Raw genomic sequence first — 16,006 nt, forward strand, 5'->3', positions numbered from 1 at the left:
TCCCATCTCTTTCAGAATTTGCCACAGTTTGTTGTGATCCACACAATCAAAGGCTTTAGCGTAGTCAATGAAACAGAAATAGACGTTTTTCTGGAATTCTCTTGCTCTCTCCATGATCCAGCAAATGTTGGCGAGTTGATCTCTAGTTCCTCTGCCTCTTCGAAACCCCGCTTGTACTTCCGGTAGATCTCGGTTCACATACTGCTGAAGCCTAGCTTGTAGGATTTTGAGCATAACCTTGCTGGCATGTGAAATGAGTGCAATTGTGCAGTAGTCTGAACACTCTTTGGCGTTGCCCTTCTTTGGAATTGGAATGTAAACTGACCTTTTCCAGTCTTGTGGCCACTGTTGAGTGTTCCAAATTTGTTGACATATTGAGTGCAGCACTTTAACAGCATCATCTTTTAGGATTTTAAATAGCTCAGCTGGAATAATGTCATCTCCGCTAGCTTTGTTGTTACTAATGCTTCCTAAGGCCCACTTGACTTCACTCTGGAGGATGTCTGGCTGAAGTTCAGTGACCGCACTATCATGGCTATCAGGGACATTAAGATCATAGAATCATAGAATCATAGAATAGTAGGGTTGGAAGGGGCCTACAAGGCCATCGAGTCCAACCCCCTGCTCAATGCAGGAATCCAAGTCAGAGCATCCCTGACAAATGGCTGTCCAGCCTCGTCTTAAAGGCCTCCAGTGTGGGAGAGCCCACCACCTCCCCAGGTAATTGGTTCCATTGTCGTATTGCTCTTACAGTCAGGAAGTTTTTCCTGATGTTCAGCCGGAATCTGGCTTCCTGTAACTTGAGCCCATTATTCCGTGTCCTGCACTCTGGGATGATCAAGAAGAGATCCTGGCCTTCTTCTCTGTGACAACCTTTCAAGTACTTGAAGAGTGCTATCATATCTCCCCTCAGTCTTCTCTTCTCAAGGCTAAACATGCCCAGTTCTTTCAGTCTCTCTTCATAGGGCTTTGTTTCCAGTCCCCTGATCATCTTTGTTGCCCTCCTTTGAACCCTCTCCAGCTTGTCTGCATCCTTCTTAAAGTGTGGTGCCCAGAACTGGACACAGTACTCCAGATGAGGCCTAACCAGTGCTGAGTAGAGGGGAACTAGTACTTCCCGGGATTTGGAAGCGATGCTTCTATTAATGCAGCCCAAAATAGCATTTGCCTTTTTTGCAGCCACATCACATTGTTGGCTCATATTCAGCTTGTGATCGACGACAATTCCAAGATCCTTCTCGCTCGTAGTGTGGTTGAGCCACGTATCTTGTAACTGTGCATTTGGTTTCTTTTTCCTAGGTGCAGAACTTGGCATTTGTCCCTATTAAATGCCATTCTGTTGTTTTCTGCCCAGCACTCCAGTCTATCCAGATCACTTTGAATTTTGTTTCTGTCTTCCAAAGTATTAGCTATCCCTCCCAATTTTGTGTCATCTGCAAATTTGATCAGCATTCCCTGCACCTCCTCCTCCAAGTCATTAATAAAAATGTTGAAGAGCACTGGGCCTAGGACTGAGCCCTGCGGTACCCCACTCGTTACCTCTCCCCAGCTTGAGAAGGTCCCATTGATAAGCACTCTTTGAGTCCGATTCTGTAGCCAACTGTGGATCCACATGATCGTTGTTTCATCTAGCCCACTTCGAGCAAGTTTGCTCATCAGGATATCATGGGGCACTTTGTCGAAAGCTTTGCTGAAGTCGAGGTATATGATGTCTACAGCATTCCCACGGTCTACAAGGGAGGTGACTTGATCAAAAAATGAGATCAGATTTGTCTGGCAGGACTTGTTTTTGACAAATCCATGTTGGCTTCGAGTAATCACGGCATTGTTGTCAAGGTGCTTCCAGATGGATTGCTTTATGATCTGCTCCAGAATTTTCCCAGGGATTGATGTCAGACTGACTGGTCTGTAGTTCCCAGGTTCCTCCTTTTTACCCTTTTTGAAGATAGGGACAACGTTAGCCCTCCTCCAGTCATCTGGCACTTCACCCGTCCTCCATGATTTCTCAAAGAAAATAGACAGCGGTTCTGAGAGTTCTTCTGCCAGTTCCTTTATTACTCTAGGATGCAGTTCATCTGGCCCTGGAGATTTGAACTCATTCAAAGTAATGAGGTGTTCCTTGACCATATGCCTGTCGATCTCAAGCTGCAATCCTGCCCCTTCAGCCTGTACTTCGCCTTTGCCAGGGGGGTCATAGACCCTCTTTTGGGAGAAGACTGAGCCAAAGTAGGAATTGAGCACCTCTGCCTTTTCTTTGTCATCTGTTATCATTTTGCCATCCTTATTTAATAGCTGAACAACCATTTCTTTCCTCTGCCTTTTACTATGCACGTAGCTGAAGAAAGCCTTTTTGTTGTTTTTAGCATCCCTCGCTAACCTCACCTCGTTCTCCGCTTTAGCCTTCCTGACGCCATCCCTGCAATTCTGTGCTACCTGCCTGTACTCTTCCTTTGTTACTTGGCCTTCTTTCCACTTCCTATATGTGTCCTTTTTTGTTTTCAGGTCATCCCTAAGCTTTTTGTGAAGCCACATTGGCTTCTTCTGTTGTCTTCCACCTTTTCTTCTTGTTGGAATTGTTTGTGATTGTGCCTTGAGAATTTCCTTTTTTAAAAGTTCCCACCCATCTTGGACTCCTTTTCTCGCTAGCATTGTTTGCCATGGGACCTTACTGATCATTGTTCTGAGTTTATTAAAATCAGCTTTCCTAAAATCCAGGGTACGCGTTTGAGTACACTCGGCTTTTGCTTCCCTTAGAACCAAGAACTCAAGTACAACATGGTCACTTTCCCCCAGAGTTCCTGTAACTGCTACTTTATCCACTAAGTCATCTCTGTTGGTTAGGATCAAGTCAAGGATAGCCGATCCTCTAGTTCCTTCCTCTACTTTCTGTAGGAGGAAGTTATCCGCCACACAAGTCAGGAATTTCCTGGAGGGGCCATGTTTTGCAGAATTTGTCTCCCAACAAATATCGGGGAAATTGAAGTCCCCCATTACTACTACATCATGCTTCCTTAAAACATTGGCTATTTGCTTTTCAAAAGTTTCATCCTTGGCTTCTCCTTGATTGGGTGGCCGGTAGTAGACTCCGACCACCAGGTTCCTTTTATTCTTTGCTCCATTTATTTCAACCCAGATGCTCTCGATGGGGCTACCAAGCTCCTCCTCCTGTATTTCTGTGCAGAGATATGTATTTTTCACATACAGTGCAACCCCGCCTCCCTTTCTGTTCCTCCTGTTCTTTTTGAACAAGTTATATCCTTCAACTGCTGTATTCCAGTCATGAGAGTCATCCCACCAAGTCTCAGTTATACCTATCAAGTCATAATTTCCCTCCTGTATTAAGAGTTCAAGTTCGTTCTGTTTGTTTCCCATACTCTGGGCATTAGTATATAGACATCGAAGACCATGTGCTTCATAGTCTGGCTTTCTTCCTACATGTGTCTGAAGACTATTATTGGGCGCTATCAGCGCTGTTCTCTCCATTGCAGTGCATGCGCCTACGTCCATTGTTACCCCCAACATTACATCTCCCTTCCCCGTAGGATTCAGTTTAAAGCCCTCCTGATGAAGTTCTTCATGCTGTGGCCAAACACATTCTTCCCAGCCTTTGTGAGGTGCAACCCATCCCTAGCCAACAGCCCATCTTCCAGGAAGTATAGCCCGTGGTCCCAGAATCCAAATCTCTCTCGTCGGCACCACCTTCGTAGCCAGTCATTCACCCGGAGTATTTTTTGTTCCCTTTCTATCCCTCTTCTAACTACTGGAAGGATGGATGAGAAAACTATCTGGGCCCCAAAGTTCTTGAGTTTCCTTCCCAAAGCTTCAAAGTCTGACGTGATCTCTTCGTAGCTCCGCTTGGCGGTATCATTTGTTCCCACATGGATGGATCTTTCCTGTATAGTTCTTCTGTGTATTCTTTCCACCTCTTCTTCATCTCATCTGCTTCTGTTAGGTCCCTGCCTTCTTTGTCCTTTATCATGCCCATCTTTGCACAAAACGTTCCCTTAAGATCTCCGATTTTCTTGAAGAGATCTCTAGTCTTTCCCATTCTGTTGTTTTTCTCGATTTCTTTGCATTGTTCATTTAAGAAGGCCTTCTTGTCTCTCCTTGCTATTCTCTGGAACTCTGCATTCAGTTGGATAGATCTTCACCTTTCTCCCTTGCTTTTTGCTTCACTTCTTTCCTCAGCTACTTGTAAAGCCTCCTCAGACAGCCACTTGGCTTTCTTGCATTTCTTTTTCTTTGGGATGGATTGAATTGCTGCCTCCTGAACAATGTTACGGACCTCCATCCATAGTTCCTCAGGCGCTCTGTCTATCAGGTCTAATCCCTTAAATCTATTCCTCACCTCCATTGTATATTCATAAGGGATATGATTTAAGTCATACCTGAATGATTTAGTGGTTTTCCCGACGTTCTTCAATTTAAGCCGAAATTTTGCAACAAGAAGCTCATGATCTGAGCCACAGTCAGCTCCAGGTCTTGTTTTTACTGACTGTTTAGAGCTTCTCCATCTTTGGCTGCAAAGGACATAATCAATCTGATTTTGATACTGACCATCTGGTGATGTCCATGTGTAGAGTCGCCTCTTGTGCTGTTGGAAAAGAGTGTTTGCTATGATCAACGTGTTCTCTTGGCAAAACTCTATTAGCCTTTGTCCTGCTTCATTTTGTACACCAAGGCCATGCTTGCCTGTTATCCCAGTGATTTCTTGACTTCCTACTTTAGCATTCTAATCCCCTATGATGAAGAGGACATCTTTTTTTGGTGTTACAAGGTGTTGTAGGTCTTCATAGAACCGATCAACCTCAGCTTCTTCGGTCTCAGTGGTTGGGCCATAGACTTGAATTACTGTGATGTTGAATGGTTTGCCTTGGAGTCATACTGAGATCATTCTATCGTTTTTGAGATTATACCCCAGTACTGCTTTTCCCACCCTTTTATTGACTATGAGTGCTACTCCATTTCTTCTAAGGGATTCTTGCCCACTGTAGTAGATATAATGGTCGCCTGAATTAAATTCGCCCATGCTTGTCCATTTTAGTTCGCTGATTCCCAAGATGTCGATGTTCAATCTTGCCATCTCATGTTTGACCACCTCCAGCTTACCTTGATTCATTGATCTTACATTCCAGGTTCCTAAACAATATTGTTCTTTACAGCATCGGAGTTTCTTTTCACCACCAGACACATCCACAGCTGAGTGTCCTTTCAGCTTTGGCCCAGCCACTTCACTCTTTCTGGCGCTACTTGGAAATACCCTCTGTTCTTCCCCAGTATTGGACACCTTCTGACCTGAGGGGCTCATCTTCCGGCGTCATATCTTTTAGCCTTGTGATACGTTCCATGGGGTTTTCTTGGCAAGAATACTGGAGTGGGTTGCCATTTCCTTCTCCAGTGGACCACATTTTGTCAGAACTCTCCACCGTGACCTGTCCGTCTTGGGTGGCCCTGCACAGCATAGCTTATGGCTTCACTGAGTCACACAAGCCCCTTCGCCACAACAAGGCAGTGATCCATGAAGGGGAGTGGTGGATTATCCGCCACTTAACTCCCGCCACCTTATGGTTGCTCTGTAAGGTACCATACAAAAAAGCTGTATGTAGTGATTAGTCATACGCAGTTCTGCATAGTATAGCAAGTTGGGAAAGATAATAGAAATGCTAGATACCAGTCAAATTAAATCCAGTAATTTGCTACATCCCACTTAGCAAGACAGCACTGCAATGTAAATATAGACTTTTTTCAACATGAACTTGAACTTGAATTAAACTGGTTCAGGTGTATCGCATTGGTTACTGAAACTAAGCCTGAATCAGAAACAAAGCGGAACAACCTCAGTCACAGTTGAACTGGAACAGGACCAAAAAAAATAATGATTTTACTATTTGAACCTAACTATACACCTTTACCTTTTTATACTGTCTGAGGTGCACTTTCTGTGGTTACCCTTTTTAATACAGAGTTCCAGATTTTAAGAAAACAGTTCATTTAGTTTTGGAATTGCTGATACCGGCTACTGAGAATAGTGCTAATGCATCTCAAAATAAGGAAAAGAATATATCTTAATTTATATGGTCATTTGTTTTGTTTGAAGTATCTTAATTAATAAATGTATGTGTGTGGGAGAAAGGGAATGTGTCCCTTAAACTGGTTAGGGATTTTATTCTATTAAGAAGTATAGAAGTATCACTAATAAAACAAACAAACATGTTTATACAGCTCACCATGCTACTATCCACTGATAAGCTTGGTGCTAATCCTAGACAACAATGGGCAATTCCTGCAGACACATATTTATCTTTGGGCTGTTGTAGATGTAATTCTGCTTATTGCTTAACCATGTTTAAGGAATCAGGAGTGTGCCAGATAGAACTGCTAGGCGTAATTGTGGTTAACCATTCTATATCAGTAGCGGTTGTCTGTAGAATGGAAAGAGTGGGGAAGGGGTGATGTCAGGGTGGAAACTGAGCCCAGAGAGCACCAGAGCAGTTCTGATTCTGAGGAGGAACAGCAATCCGTGGGAGTGGAGCCAGCTCATCCCTCACAGGCTCAGCACCTGGCAGAGATTCCTCCTCCCGGCATTCCAGAGATACTTAGTGACCTAGGTAGTGAGGGAGTGCGGGAGGGGGGCTTCTTAGATGCTCGACGCAGACGCAAAGAGCGACGAGCGATGGAGGGCATGGAAAGGAGGCGTAGCGCCCATTTGGCACGCAAGCAACGGCTGCCTCCCATGGACCCAAGGGAAAGAGGGAGGATCTCTCCCTAGCCCATAAGTTCTGGGTCTTCAAGTGACTCCCTTTCAAATGGGGATCAGCTGCTTGCCTGAAGCTTAGGCCACGCTCTTGTCCCTTGCTCTTGTCCCTTGCTCTAGCCGCTGGTGATTAGCATCTGAAAGAGTCATTAAGCTGTAATGGGATTAAAGCTTTGAAAAGAATTCCCTTTCATCTGTGTCTTGAGTTGGCTATTGGGATCTACTGGGGGAGGCCGCCAAGGCATTCCTGACAGGTAGCATGCAACATTCCTTAGCATTATCTCAATTTAAGTAAGATATCATGCTATTTCTGTGCATTCCATGTAGATAGCCAACACATTTATTTCATTCTGAAATGAAATTCATATTGTTTAAAACTATTCAACACTGTCTTGCTCAGTAGCGGTGAAGACTGGGTTGGATCCAAAGCTCCCATGAGCAAAGTTCCACTTATGGAAAAAGCACTCCTGGTGCCTACTGTGATGGAAGGGGGGGCATGAACCAGAACGAGGGCATTTTATCTTGTGCGAGACTAGTTTCTCGGCTCTGTTCTGATAATAGGCTGTGCTGGGAAGCTTTGCTTAGAAACTTGCCCACACTATCTCTTGCGTTCATAACAGGATGCTTTAGCTTTTACTGAAAGTCTGTGGTTAAGCCATTTCCTACGCAACCGTAAAGTACCATTTGACGATTCCTATAGAGTTGCATTGTATTACCTAAAGTTCATAAGAAGCTAGGCGGGAGGAGTGATGGAAAGAGCAGCTTGTGATGAATGTCAGGTATAAGAATGCAAAGCACCATGTGATGGAGTTCTCTCTCATGCCTGCGTGCACAGGGAGAGATGTGCTGCAGCAGCAAATCTGTTTTCCTAAAATAAAGAGGCTTTTGCAAGTGTGAACTGGCCTGTGTGGTAAAAGTTTCTTAATTCCGACTACTACTCAACTTCGACACTACTAACTGAAAAGGCAGGGAGAAATTTTTAACTAATTCCCCCTTCTCCTTTAAAATCAGTTCTGGAGCTTTGGAGGACCATCTGCAACAGCATGGAAGATGGACCAGAGGGAGACCGAGGGGGAATCAGCACAAACTACCCCCCAACTTCTGTGAAAGGAGGCCTCGGAGGATTAAAGGTCTTTGCATTCACAGAAGGACTCCTCCTGTGAATGGAAGGGCATATTTGGATTCAGATCTAAGGCTCAACCTCAATTTTGAAGAAAAATTAAGAAAATCATTAAAACTTGCATATAAGTAAGGAAACTTAGGATCATAGCTTAGATCAAGAATGGGCAGAAAGTAAATCAGGATCTACTGGGAGATGACTAAATAATTTGAAGTAGAGTGTTTTTTTGTTTGTTTTTTTGCAACAACAAAGCAGTTTTTTCCCCTTCTAAATCAGGTTGTTAGAATCCCATATCAGTATGTGTATATGCAGCTCATCGCAGCTCATCTCAGCTCATGGGGTATAACAGGTGATTGGCTCCCTGAAACAACTAACTGTATCTGGCTCCAGCCCCCAGGTTACCATTTTGTACCTGGGTCAAAATTTGTACTAGATTTTGTACCTTTCAGGGTTCTAGTACAAAACAAAGTAGATCCTACAAGCCTGAAGTATGCCCCAGAAAGAAAATGGATGGCAATGCAAATACAAGTGAAACCCTTTATTCTTCAAAATGGCACAGAATGCTGCTTTTGACAGGTTTTACTTGCTATTAAATTTAGAATGTATTTATAGCACCCTGTCCAAAGGTAGGCAAGGTAATTTTAATGACGACAGGACACATATTTGTGGCTAAACAACGAAACGTTATTTGGAAATAAATAATTTCATTATTTATTCAGTAAATGCTGAAATTCACAGCACTTATGAAAATTAGCTACAAGACTTTTAGGAATTAGGCAATATAGCATACTCATGAAATGAGATTAAAATAAGAAAAAGGCTAAAGGAGCTTTAAAACAGGAGTTTTAAAATATGTTAATTCTGAAATGTCTTGACTCTGTGAATATACTGTAAGATAAACATTTGCTTTCCCTATAATTTTGGATCTTGACTTGAATCTAAAGAATGTGATAAATACTTGATTCACGATTTCAAGACTAACCTTTCATCATACTATGATTGCTTCTCAATGCATCTTGAATTTTCTAAGCAGCTAAAGTAATATTATGTTAATAAACCCTCATGTTCCTGTTCATGATTTTGTACTTGGAATACAACTTACTTGTTAAGTATTTTGCATCTTTTAGTACTTGAAAAATTCTCCAGTTGTAGTGACTCTTGGGTAAGAAAAGCAACAGCAAGATGGAAGTAGTTGTTCCAAAGCTGAAAATCACAAAGATCACAAGAATCATATTACATGACTGAAATATCTTACACACCATATTTTTGAAGAGGTAATCCATATGCATCAATACTAATTGTAAGAAGATATCAAGCTATGTTCATTCTTGATAGAATCTACCCATATTGCCACATATTTGTGCAAAGTTTTCAGTAAACAAACTTGCCCATCTGCACAAATATTGAAATCAAAGGCTTCCTGATGATTCAAGCAAAATAGAATATGAATTCCTGAGTGTCTATTTTTGTTGTACATAAAGGCGAATAAAATTATTAAAACTAGGCCGAGGGACACAAATATGTGGAGAACTGTTCTTTATACTTCTACTGAACTCTGAAAAATGTGTACATCCTAAAAGATTTGGAGATGGAGCCACAGAAGTTGCTTTTAATTTGGCTTTCACTTTGTTTGCCTTCTGATTTTCAGTGCCTCTTCCTTACTACACTGGAGCCAGATCTGGCAGAAGGGATTGGAGGATGACTTGTGGTCTGAAGTGAAACTGATGCCAATAGGAAGTATGTTCTAACTACGGGGCAAAACTTAATTTCTGACTAAATCTACTGTTATGCCCTGTGCTCAGAATGTGAAAAGGAAGAGAAAGAAGAGGTCATAGTTGTCTTGCTCATCTTGCACTGAGAGTGCCCTAATCATGGAAAGAATTAGCCAGTCCTGCACTCTCCGTTGATCTCATAAGCACAAGTTTTCCACATTTATCCCCAGTGTGGGCAAACAAATGAAAGCTTAATTCAGACAAGACAGAAGTGCTCTCAACTCATGGGACTTCTGATCTGGCAACACAGAGACAACCTGTTTCTGTGCATTCCACCTAGATAGCCAACACTTTTGTTTCATTTGAAAATGAAATTCATATTTTTTAAAACTATTCAGCTCGGGAGTAGGACAGACTGGATTGGATCCAAAGCTCAGGTTCCTGTGTTTATGAGATCAAAGGAGAATGCAGGACTGGCTCACATCTTGCAGGATTATGGTACTGTTAGCACAAGGATCAGGTTAAACCAGTCTGAAAGTGTTCCTGGATGCTCAGGTAATGGCTTTGGACAGAAATGCTTTTCCCCAGCTGATTTGTCAACTGCACCTGTTTCTGGAGAAGGCAGATCTAACCTTGGTCACACATCCTTTAGCTATATCAAGGTTGGTTTACTATAACACACTCTACGTGGGGCTGCTTTTGAAAAGTATTCAGAAATTTCAGCTGTTTCAGAACACAGCTATAAAGCCTTTGACCAGTGGCAATTATTCGGAGCATGCAACTCTCTTGTACCATCTTTACTGGCTTCTGGTTTGTTTCCAGGCTCCATTCAAAGTGCTGGTTTAAATCCCTAAATAGCATAGGTCCGAAATACCTAAAAGACAGCTTTCTATCATATGACCATGTCTGCTCTTTGAGTTCATCAGGAGATGCCCAATTGCATGTCACACCAGCATCTAAATTTCATGTGGTGGGAATGTACGACAGGACCTTCTATGTTGTGGTTCCCAAGGTTGGAAAATCCATTTGGTCCCCTCTTTGATGATGTTTCAAATGAAGCTGAAGACCTTTCTGTTCTAGCAAATCTTTGACTTAGCTGATTTTGAATTACGTTTTTTTGGTCCTCTATTTTCTCCCTCAAAGTGTTGTTGTTTTGGTTATGGTTGCTCCTAGGTGATACTCTGGATTGATTTGTACATATTTTATATGTACTTGGTTTTGGATTTGTACATATTTTATATGTACTTGGTTTTGGATTTTGAAATTTTGTGAGGTGCCTCAAGTGCCTCATTCTGAGGCACAAAGATGAGATACATATGATTTTAATAAAATACTCTCAAACATTTCACAAAGATGGTGTTGAAAGCCTGAAACAAGAATTGTGAAGAAGGAAAAGGAAGATTTGATAGAATGCATGTAATTCCAATGCCTATTTTATAACCACCACAAACTGTGCAGAACAGAACAGATGACAATTCATGAAAGGACCTTACAGCCGAATGTATCCTTTTTAGAGGGAAAAAGTGAAAATATCAATGTGCTATCTCTGAAACTCAGATGGAAAATGATGGTGTTATTGGATGCAGCCTAAGAAACCCAATGACTGGGTTCACACAACATGACAATGCATATTCAAGGCTGAGTCTGGGCTGAAATGTAGGTTGTTGTTGTTGTTGTTGTAGTAATGTGGTTTGTTATGTTTTTTGAACCCACCTATGCTAACAAACCATGGTTTGTTAACCATGAACAACCCACAGTTCACAATCCACCAACAAACCTGGGTTCTCTTCCTGGGTTGTTCATAGTTAACAAACCATGATTTGTTAGCACAGCTGGGTTTACACAACACAACAACCCACATTTCAGCAACAATTCATGGATCAGCAACAACCTACACTCAACCTTGAGTATGGGTTGGCGTGTTGTGTGAACCCAGCCAATAATGTTCACAAGAAATCTGATGGCATGAACAATAATGTTCATGCCATAATACACCTAGGGCTCTGGATTTTTTTCTGCTTATTTCTGATACAGATTCTTGAGTACCCCATAGCTTTAAAAATGGTCCATTAAACTTTAGATAACCAGTGTGCCAGTTTTCCTATTATAGAGGGAAACTGGGCGCCATTCATATCCCAGGGAGTGTACTTGGCAAGTTCAATAAGCAATTAAAAAGATAGAAATATGAAAGTCACAGGTTGGGATCTGGAGGGGGAAATAACGTGTTCTTTAAAATAACAGTGAAGACAAGATTCACGTGTCTTACCTGTAGCTCAAAGTTGGCTTGATCAAGAAATTTTTTGTTTAGCATATCTGCATACTGATTAATTGCTCGCAGGAAGACTCTGAAAGTTCAGGAGAAAATTACATAATTATACACTTATGACTTTGGCACCTTTGTAAGTTTGGCATCCCAATTAGATATAAATCTTAAACTGCATGGGAAGTAGAATCTGCAGCAGTTTTTGAAAAGCAGTGCAATCTCACCACTATTAAGTATGCGGAATTATATGCAGATGCTCTCAAAATTAATCAGGAAATAAGCATATGTAAAATAAGAGAAACAGAAGCAATCCTTTGGATAAATTTAGTTCTCTTTAATAATACCATGAGATCATCAAAGGATAATTAACAATTCCATTTACTGATAAGCAAAAATTAATCGTTTCACAAAGCCACATGTACTAATATTATTGGTTTAGAATTAAATTATGTACCATAAGCAGAATCAATGGTTTGAAATGTGTAGCTTTTATAACCTTTTACATTTATGTATTAGTTCATTAAAAAGAACTAATGTAATAGATTACATTGGGTACAAACACAACCACCACGACTCCAACAGGTATTATATACATAACTCCATATTCTTGGTACAAGTAAAACAATTCTTCAGTACCCAGATGTCTGCTTTTCAGACAAATGTTTCAGCCGCAAATTGATTAATTGGTGTTATTAGCATGTCAGTGAATGCCTTGGTAAACTGACATGTACTTTCAATAGACTATAGACACTGTGGTTTGTGTCATTATCTTTGAAAGCATTGCAATAATAAAGTGCAGACACAAAGACTTTCTAAATGACCTCTTTCTTTTTGCACAATAGCAATCTGTGTAAAGAGGAACCCATATTAGGACACAGATAATAAAGTTAATTACTCCTAACACATTTCAGTATCAAGCAAGAAAAGAGAGTCTAGAAATGGAGGACATATGGTATTTTGACAGCTCCTTTACAGAAGAGTAAAAGAGCACTAGGGTCAGCTAAGGACAAACCCACACCACAGTAAAATGTGGCGTATTTGTTCCTGTCTGCTCTAAATCCTTCCTTATTATGGACATACATTTATGTGCTCTGCTACTTCAGACAGTTTTCTATTACAGGGCTTTTCTACACAACGCTTGCCATTCTTCATTCGTGCTAGTTTACAGGTGTTTTAGACAATGTCATCCCTGAAAGATTCTACCGCACTTTCCATCCACTTTCCCCGTGTTTTTTTCCCTGAATGAGGAAAAAGCAGTATTTTTTGCTATTGTGAAATGAAACTGCCTCCATCCACCAATGTAGTTGTGCTAGTGTGCTTTATTCCAATATGTGTTGGGGGAGTGTTGAGGGAGGGAGGGAGGTTGAAATTCTGACTTTGTGCAAAAGCAGCACACACAAAAAGAAAAAAAAATGTACTGATCAATTTGGATTCTACATACATATGCACACCTGGGCACATGCACACAAAGGTTCATGTCTAGAAAGGGGACAAAAGGAGGTGAAAAAAGGGAGAGCCATTTCATCCACCCACATACAGTTATGTCATGCCACATACATATATATATATATATGAATATGATGGGGGAAAATGGGTATGTAAAGAACCCACACACAATAAGGAGCAGGAAGTCATGGCTTTAAAAGCCTTATGTAGAAAAGCCCTATATTTATTTATATATATGTCCACAGGTTTCTGCTAAACAAAAGTGGAGGATGTGTGTGTGTATGAATATCTATCTATCTATCTATCTATCTATCAATCATATGTATCTATATATCACCCTTTTCACTGAGTTAATTAGTTTTGACCATTATAGTTTAGGTCCAGGTAACGTGAAGGACTGTCTTCATCCATTCCAAACTGTCGACACACTGGGATCAATGTTAGAGGCCCTGCTTGTATCACCTGTCGAAGGATTTAAGCTGGCAGGCATGAGAGATATGGCCTTCTCAACAGTGGCCCTCCATTTGTCGAACTCTATTCCAATTTACATCCACCAGGCCCCATCGTTACAGGCATTTAAGCAGGCCCTAAAGATGTATCTGTTTAGCTATAACTGAGTTAGGACTTTAATGAGCTCCATGCTGTATATGGTGCTTTTTGTTTTTAATAGTTAATTTTGATATCATCATTGGTTTTATCATTGTGTTTCATGGTTTTAATTTTTCTTGTATGCTGCCTAGGGAGGGTTTATTTTAAAAGGCAGCTTATAAATTTTCTAAATAAATAAATCTGCATCGTTACACATATACTATACCGTCCTATTTGACAACATCAGATGGAGAATAAATGAATACATTTATCAAAATATACATTTTCATTAGTTAAGCTCCTGTGAGAGGTTCAGCAACAAGGAGAAGAGAAGGAATATCAAGTCCATTCCTACTACTAGTACAGGAATCTGAAAAACAAACCACATCTAATCTCACAACTTCCTTAATTAAAAAATAGCTTTTTAATTAAAAGCCCTAGAAACCAAAGAAGTACGAAGTACCAGCAGGAGTGTGGTAGCTATCCAGTGTTTTGCAGTGAATGCCATATACTGAATCTCTACCTGCTAAGAAAAAGGTGTGTGTTTGCATGCCTGGGGGAGTCTCCTCTGGTCCTGTGCTAAGAGCACAGGACAGGTGCATAATTTCACGAACTATGGGACTTCTTCTCAGTGGCTCTACTATGGCTGGACTTCGGGTGCAACTTAAGCACCCTGCAGCTGCAGCCTGGGGTGCCCCTAAAGAACCGCCAGGGGAGTCAGTGGTAGCTGACGATGGCGCAGAGGTAGCAGGAAACAGATGCTGTTTGAGTAGCCAGCATAAGCCAATACAAACCAGAGTGGATGCCTGCTGCCACACAACATCCTTTGTTTGTTTTCTATTTCACTGTTGTCAGGCAGGCACATGGCAGAGCGAAGTGTCTGCTACTGAGGCTCCAGTCACACCAGTCATCTTCATTTCCCCAGAGTGCTCTGGCCCCTACGTGGGGTCCAGAGGCACTCTGGGGACAAGAAATGAAGGTGATGGACACAGCTGAAGACTTGGAAGCAGGAACTTTGTTTCCCAGTGCACCTGCCTAACTAAATGTTAAAAAAGAAAAGGGGAGCCTGCTGCTACCTAATAAGCTGGAGCAGAGGAGAGCAGAGCAACCATGGTGCCGGGGGACAGGGTGAAGGAAACAGAGCATGGGGGGAGAAAGTGCAGTGGCGACTGCAGAGCAACTAGGGTGGCATTATACTGGCACCCATCACAGAAAGGACTTTGCCCAAGACCCCCCTAAATCTGGAAGAGCCACAACTTCCTCCCTGCCCTTCTCTGCCCAGCATGACAAGTTGCAATGGTTACTTAGTATTTAGGAAAGGGATTGAAAATAAAATGGCCAGTATTGTAATGCCCCTATATAAACCTATGGTGCAGCCACATTTAGAATAGTGCTTACAGTTCTGCTTCCCTCATCTTAAAAAGGATATTGTAGAACTGGGGAAGGTACAGAAAAAGGGCAACCAAAATTATCAAGGGGCTGGAGTACCTTCTGTACTAATAATGTCCAAAATTGTACATTTGTTCTAATGGTCTGTAGACAGAAACCATGATGGATTGATTAAGAAGAGATAAAGGTGTTATTACTAAGAGGGAACATGACAGGGGCATACACTTTCAAAACGTCAGTGTACAGATCTTTCTCAGCCTTGCTATCTGAGATTTTTCAAAATTATTTTAAAACTGGAATCCTGACTATTTGTTTACGTTTACCAAGTATTGATAAACCTGTTTCTGAATCCTTCTAAATCATGTTGTAAAGTAAAGGTTAATTCATTTATTTTACCAAATAAAGCCAGGTTACGCAGGATTATGCCAAAAAAAACACCAACATTCCTACAGATCAAGAGAAATTCTGCATAATGGAGGGATTTTTTTAGAATTCAAGACTATTTATAAAACTTTGGTTTTATTATAACATAGACTTTACAAATAAGACTGACACCTTTATGTATTGGCTGGCAGACAAAACAGCAACAGAAGGACATACATTAGGCTATAATTTATTATACCTAGCTGTATGACTCAACAATATGTTGTTCAGCAGCACTATTTAGATATAAAACACACTAAGAATTAGAATATTTAATGCCCTGATATTGACCTGGTTTGCCCATAATGGTG

At 41.2% G+C, this 16,006-nt stretch overlaps 1 protein-coding gene across 3 annotated transcripts in view; it reads right to left on the reverse strand.

The window, feature by feature from the left end:
- DOCK1 (dedicator of cytokinesis 1) overlaps positions 1-16,006 on the reverse strand; it is a 556,714-nt gene that overhangs the window by 167,530 nt on the left and 373,178 nt on the right. For all 3 annotated transcript variants that reach the window (XM_084841443.1, XM_084841442.1, XM_084841444.1), the window contains exons 30-31: positions 11,853-11,931; positions 8,977-9,077 (exon numbers count right to left, since the gene is read on the reverse strand). In XM_084841443.1, the coding sequence (XP_084697569.1) occupies positions 8,977-9,077; positions 11,853-11,931 (180 nt within the window). The remainder of the gene's footprint in view (positions 1-8,976; positions 9,078-11,852; positions 11,932-16,006) is intronic.

Source organism: Heloderma suspectum, chromosome 3 (assembly GCF_057233095.1).
Source record: "Heloderma suspectum isolate Gila_16-S chromosome 3, 16-S_ref, whole genome shotgun sequence".
NCBI lineage: Eukaryota > Metazoa > Chordata > Lepidosauria > Squamata > Helodermatidae > Heloderma > Heloderma suspectum.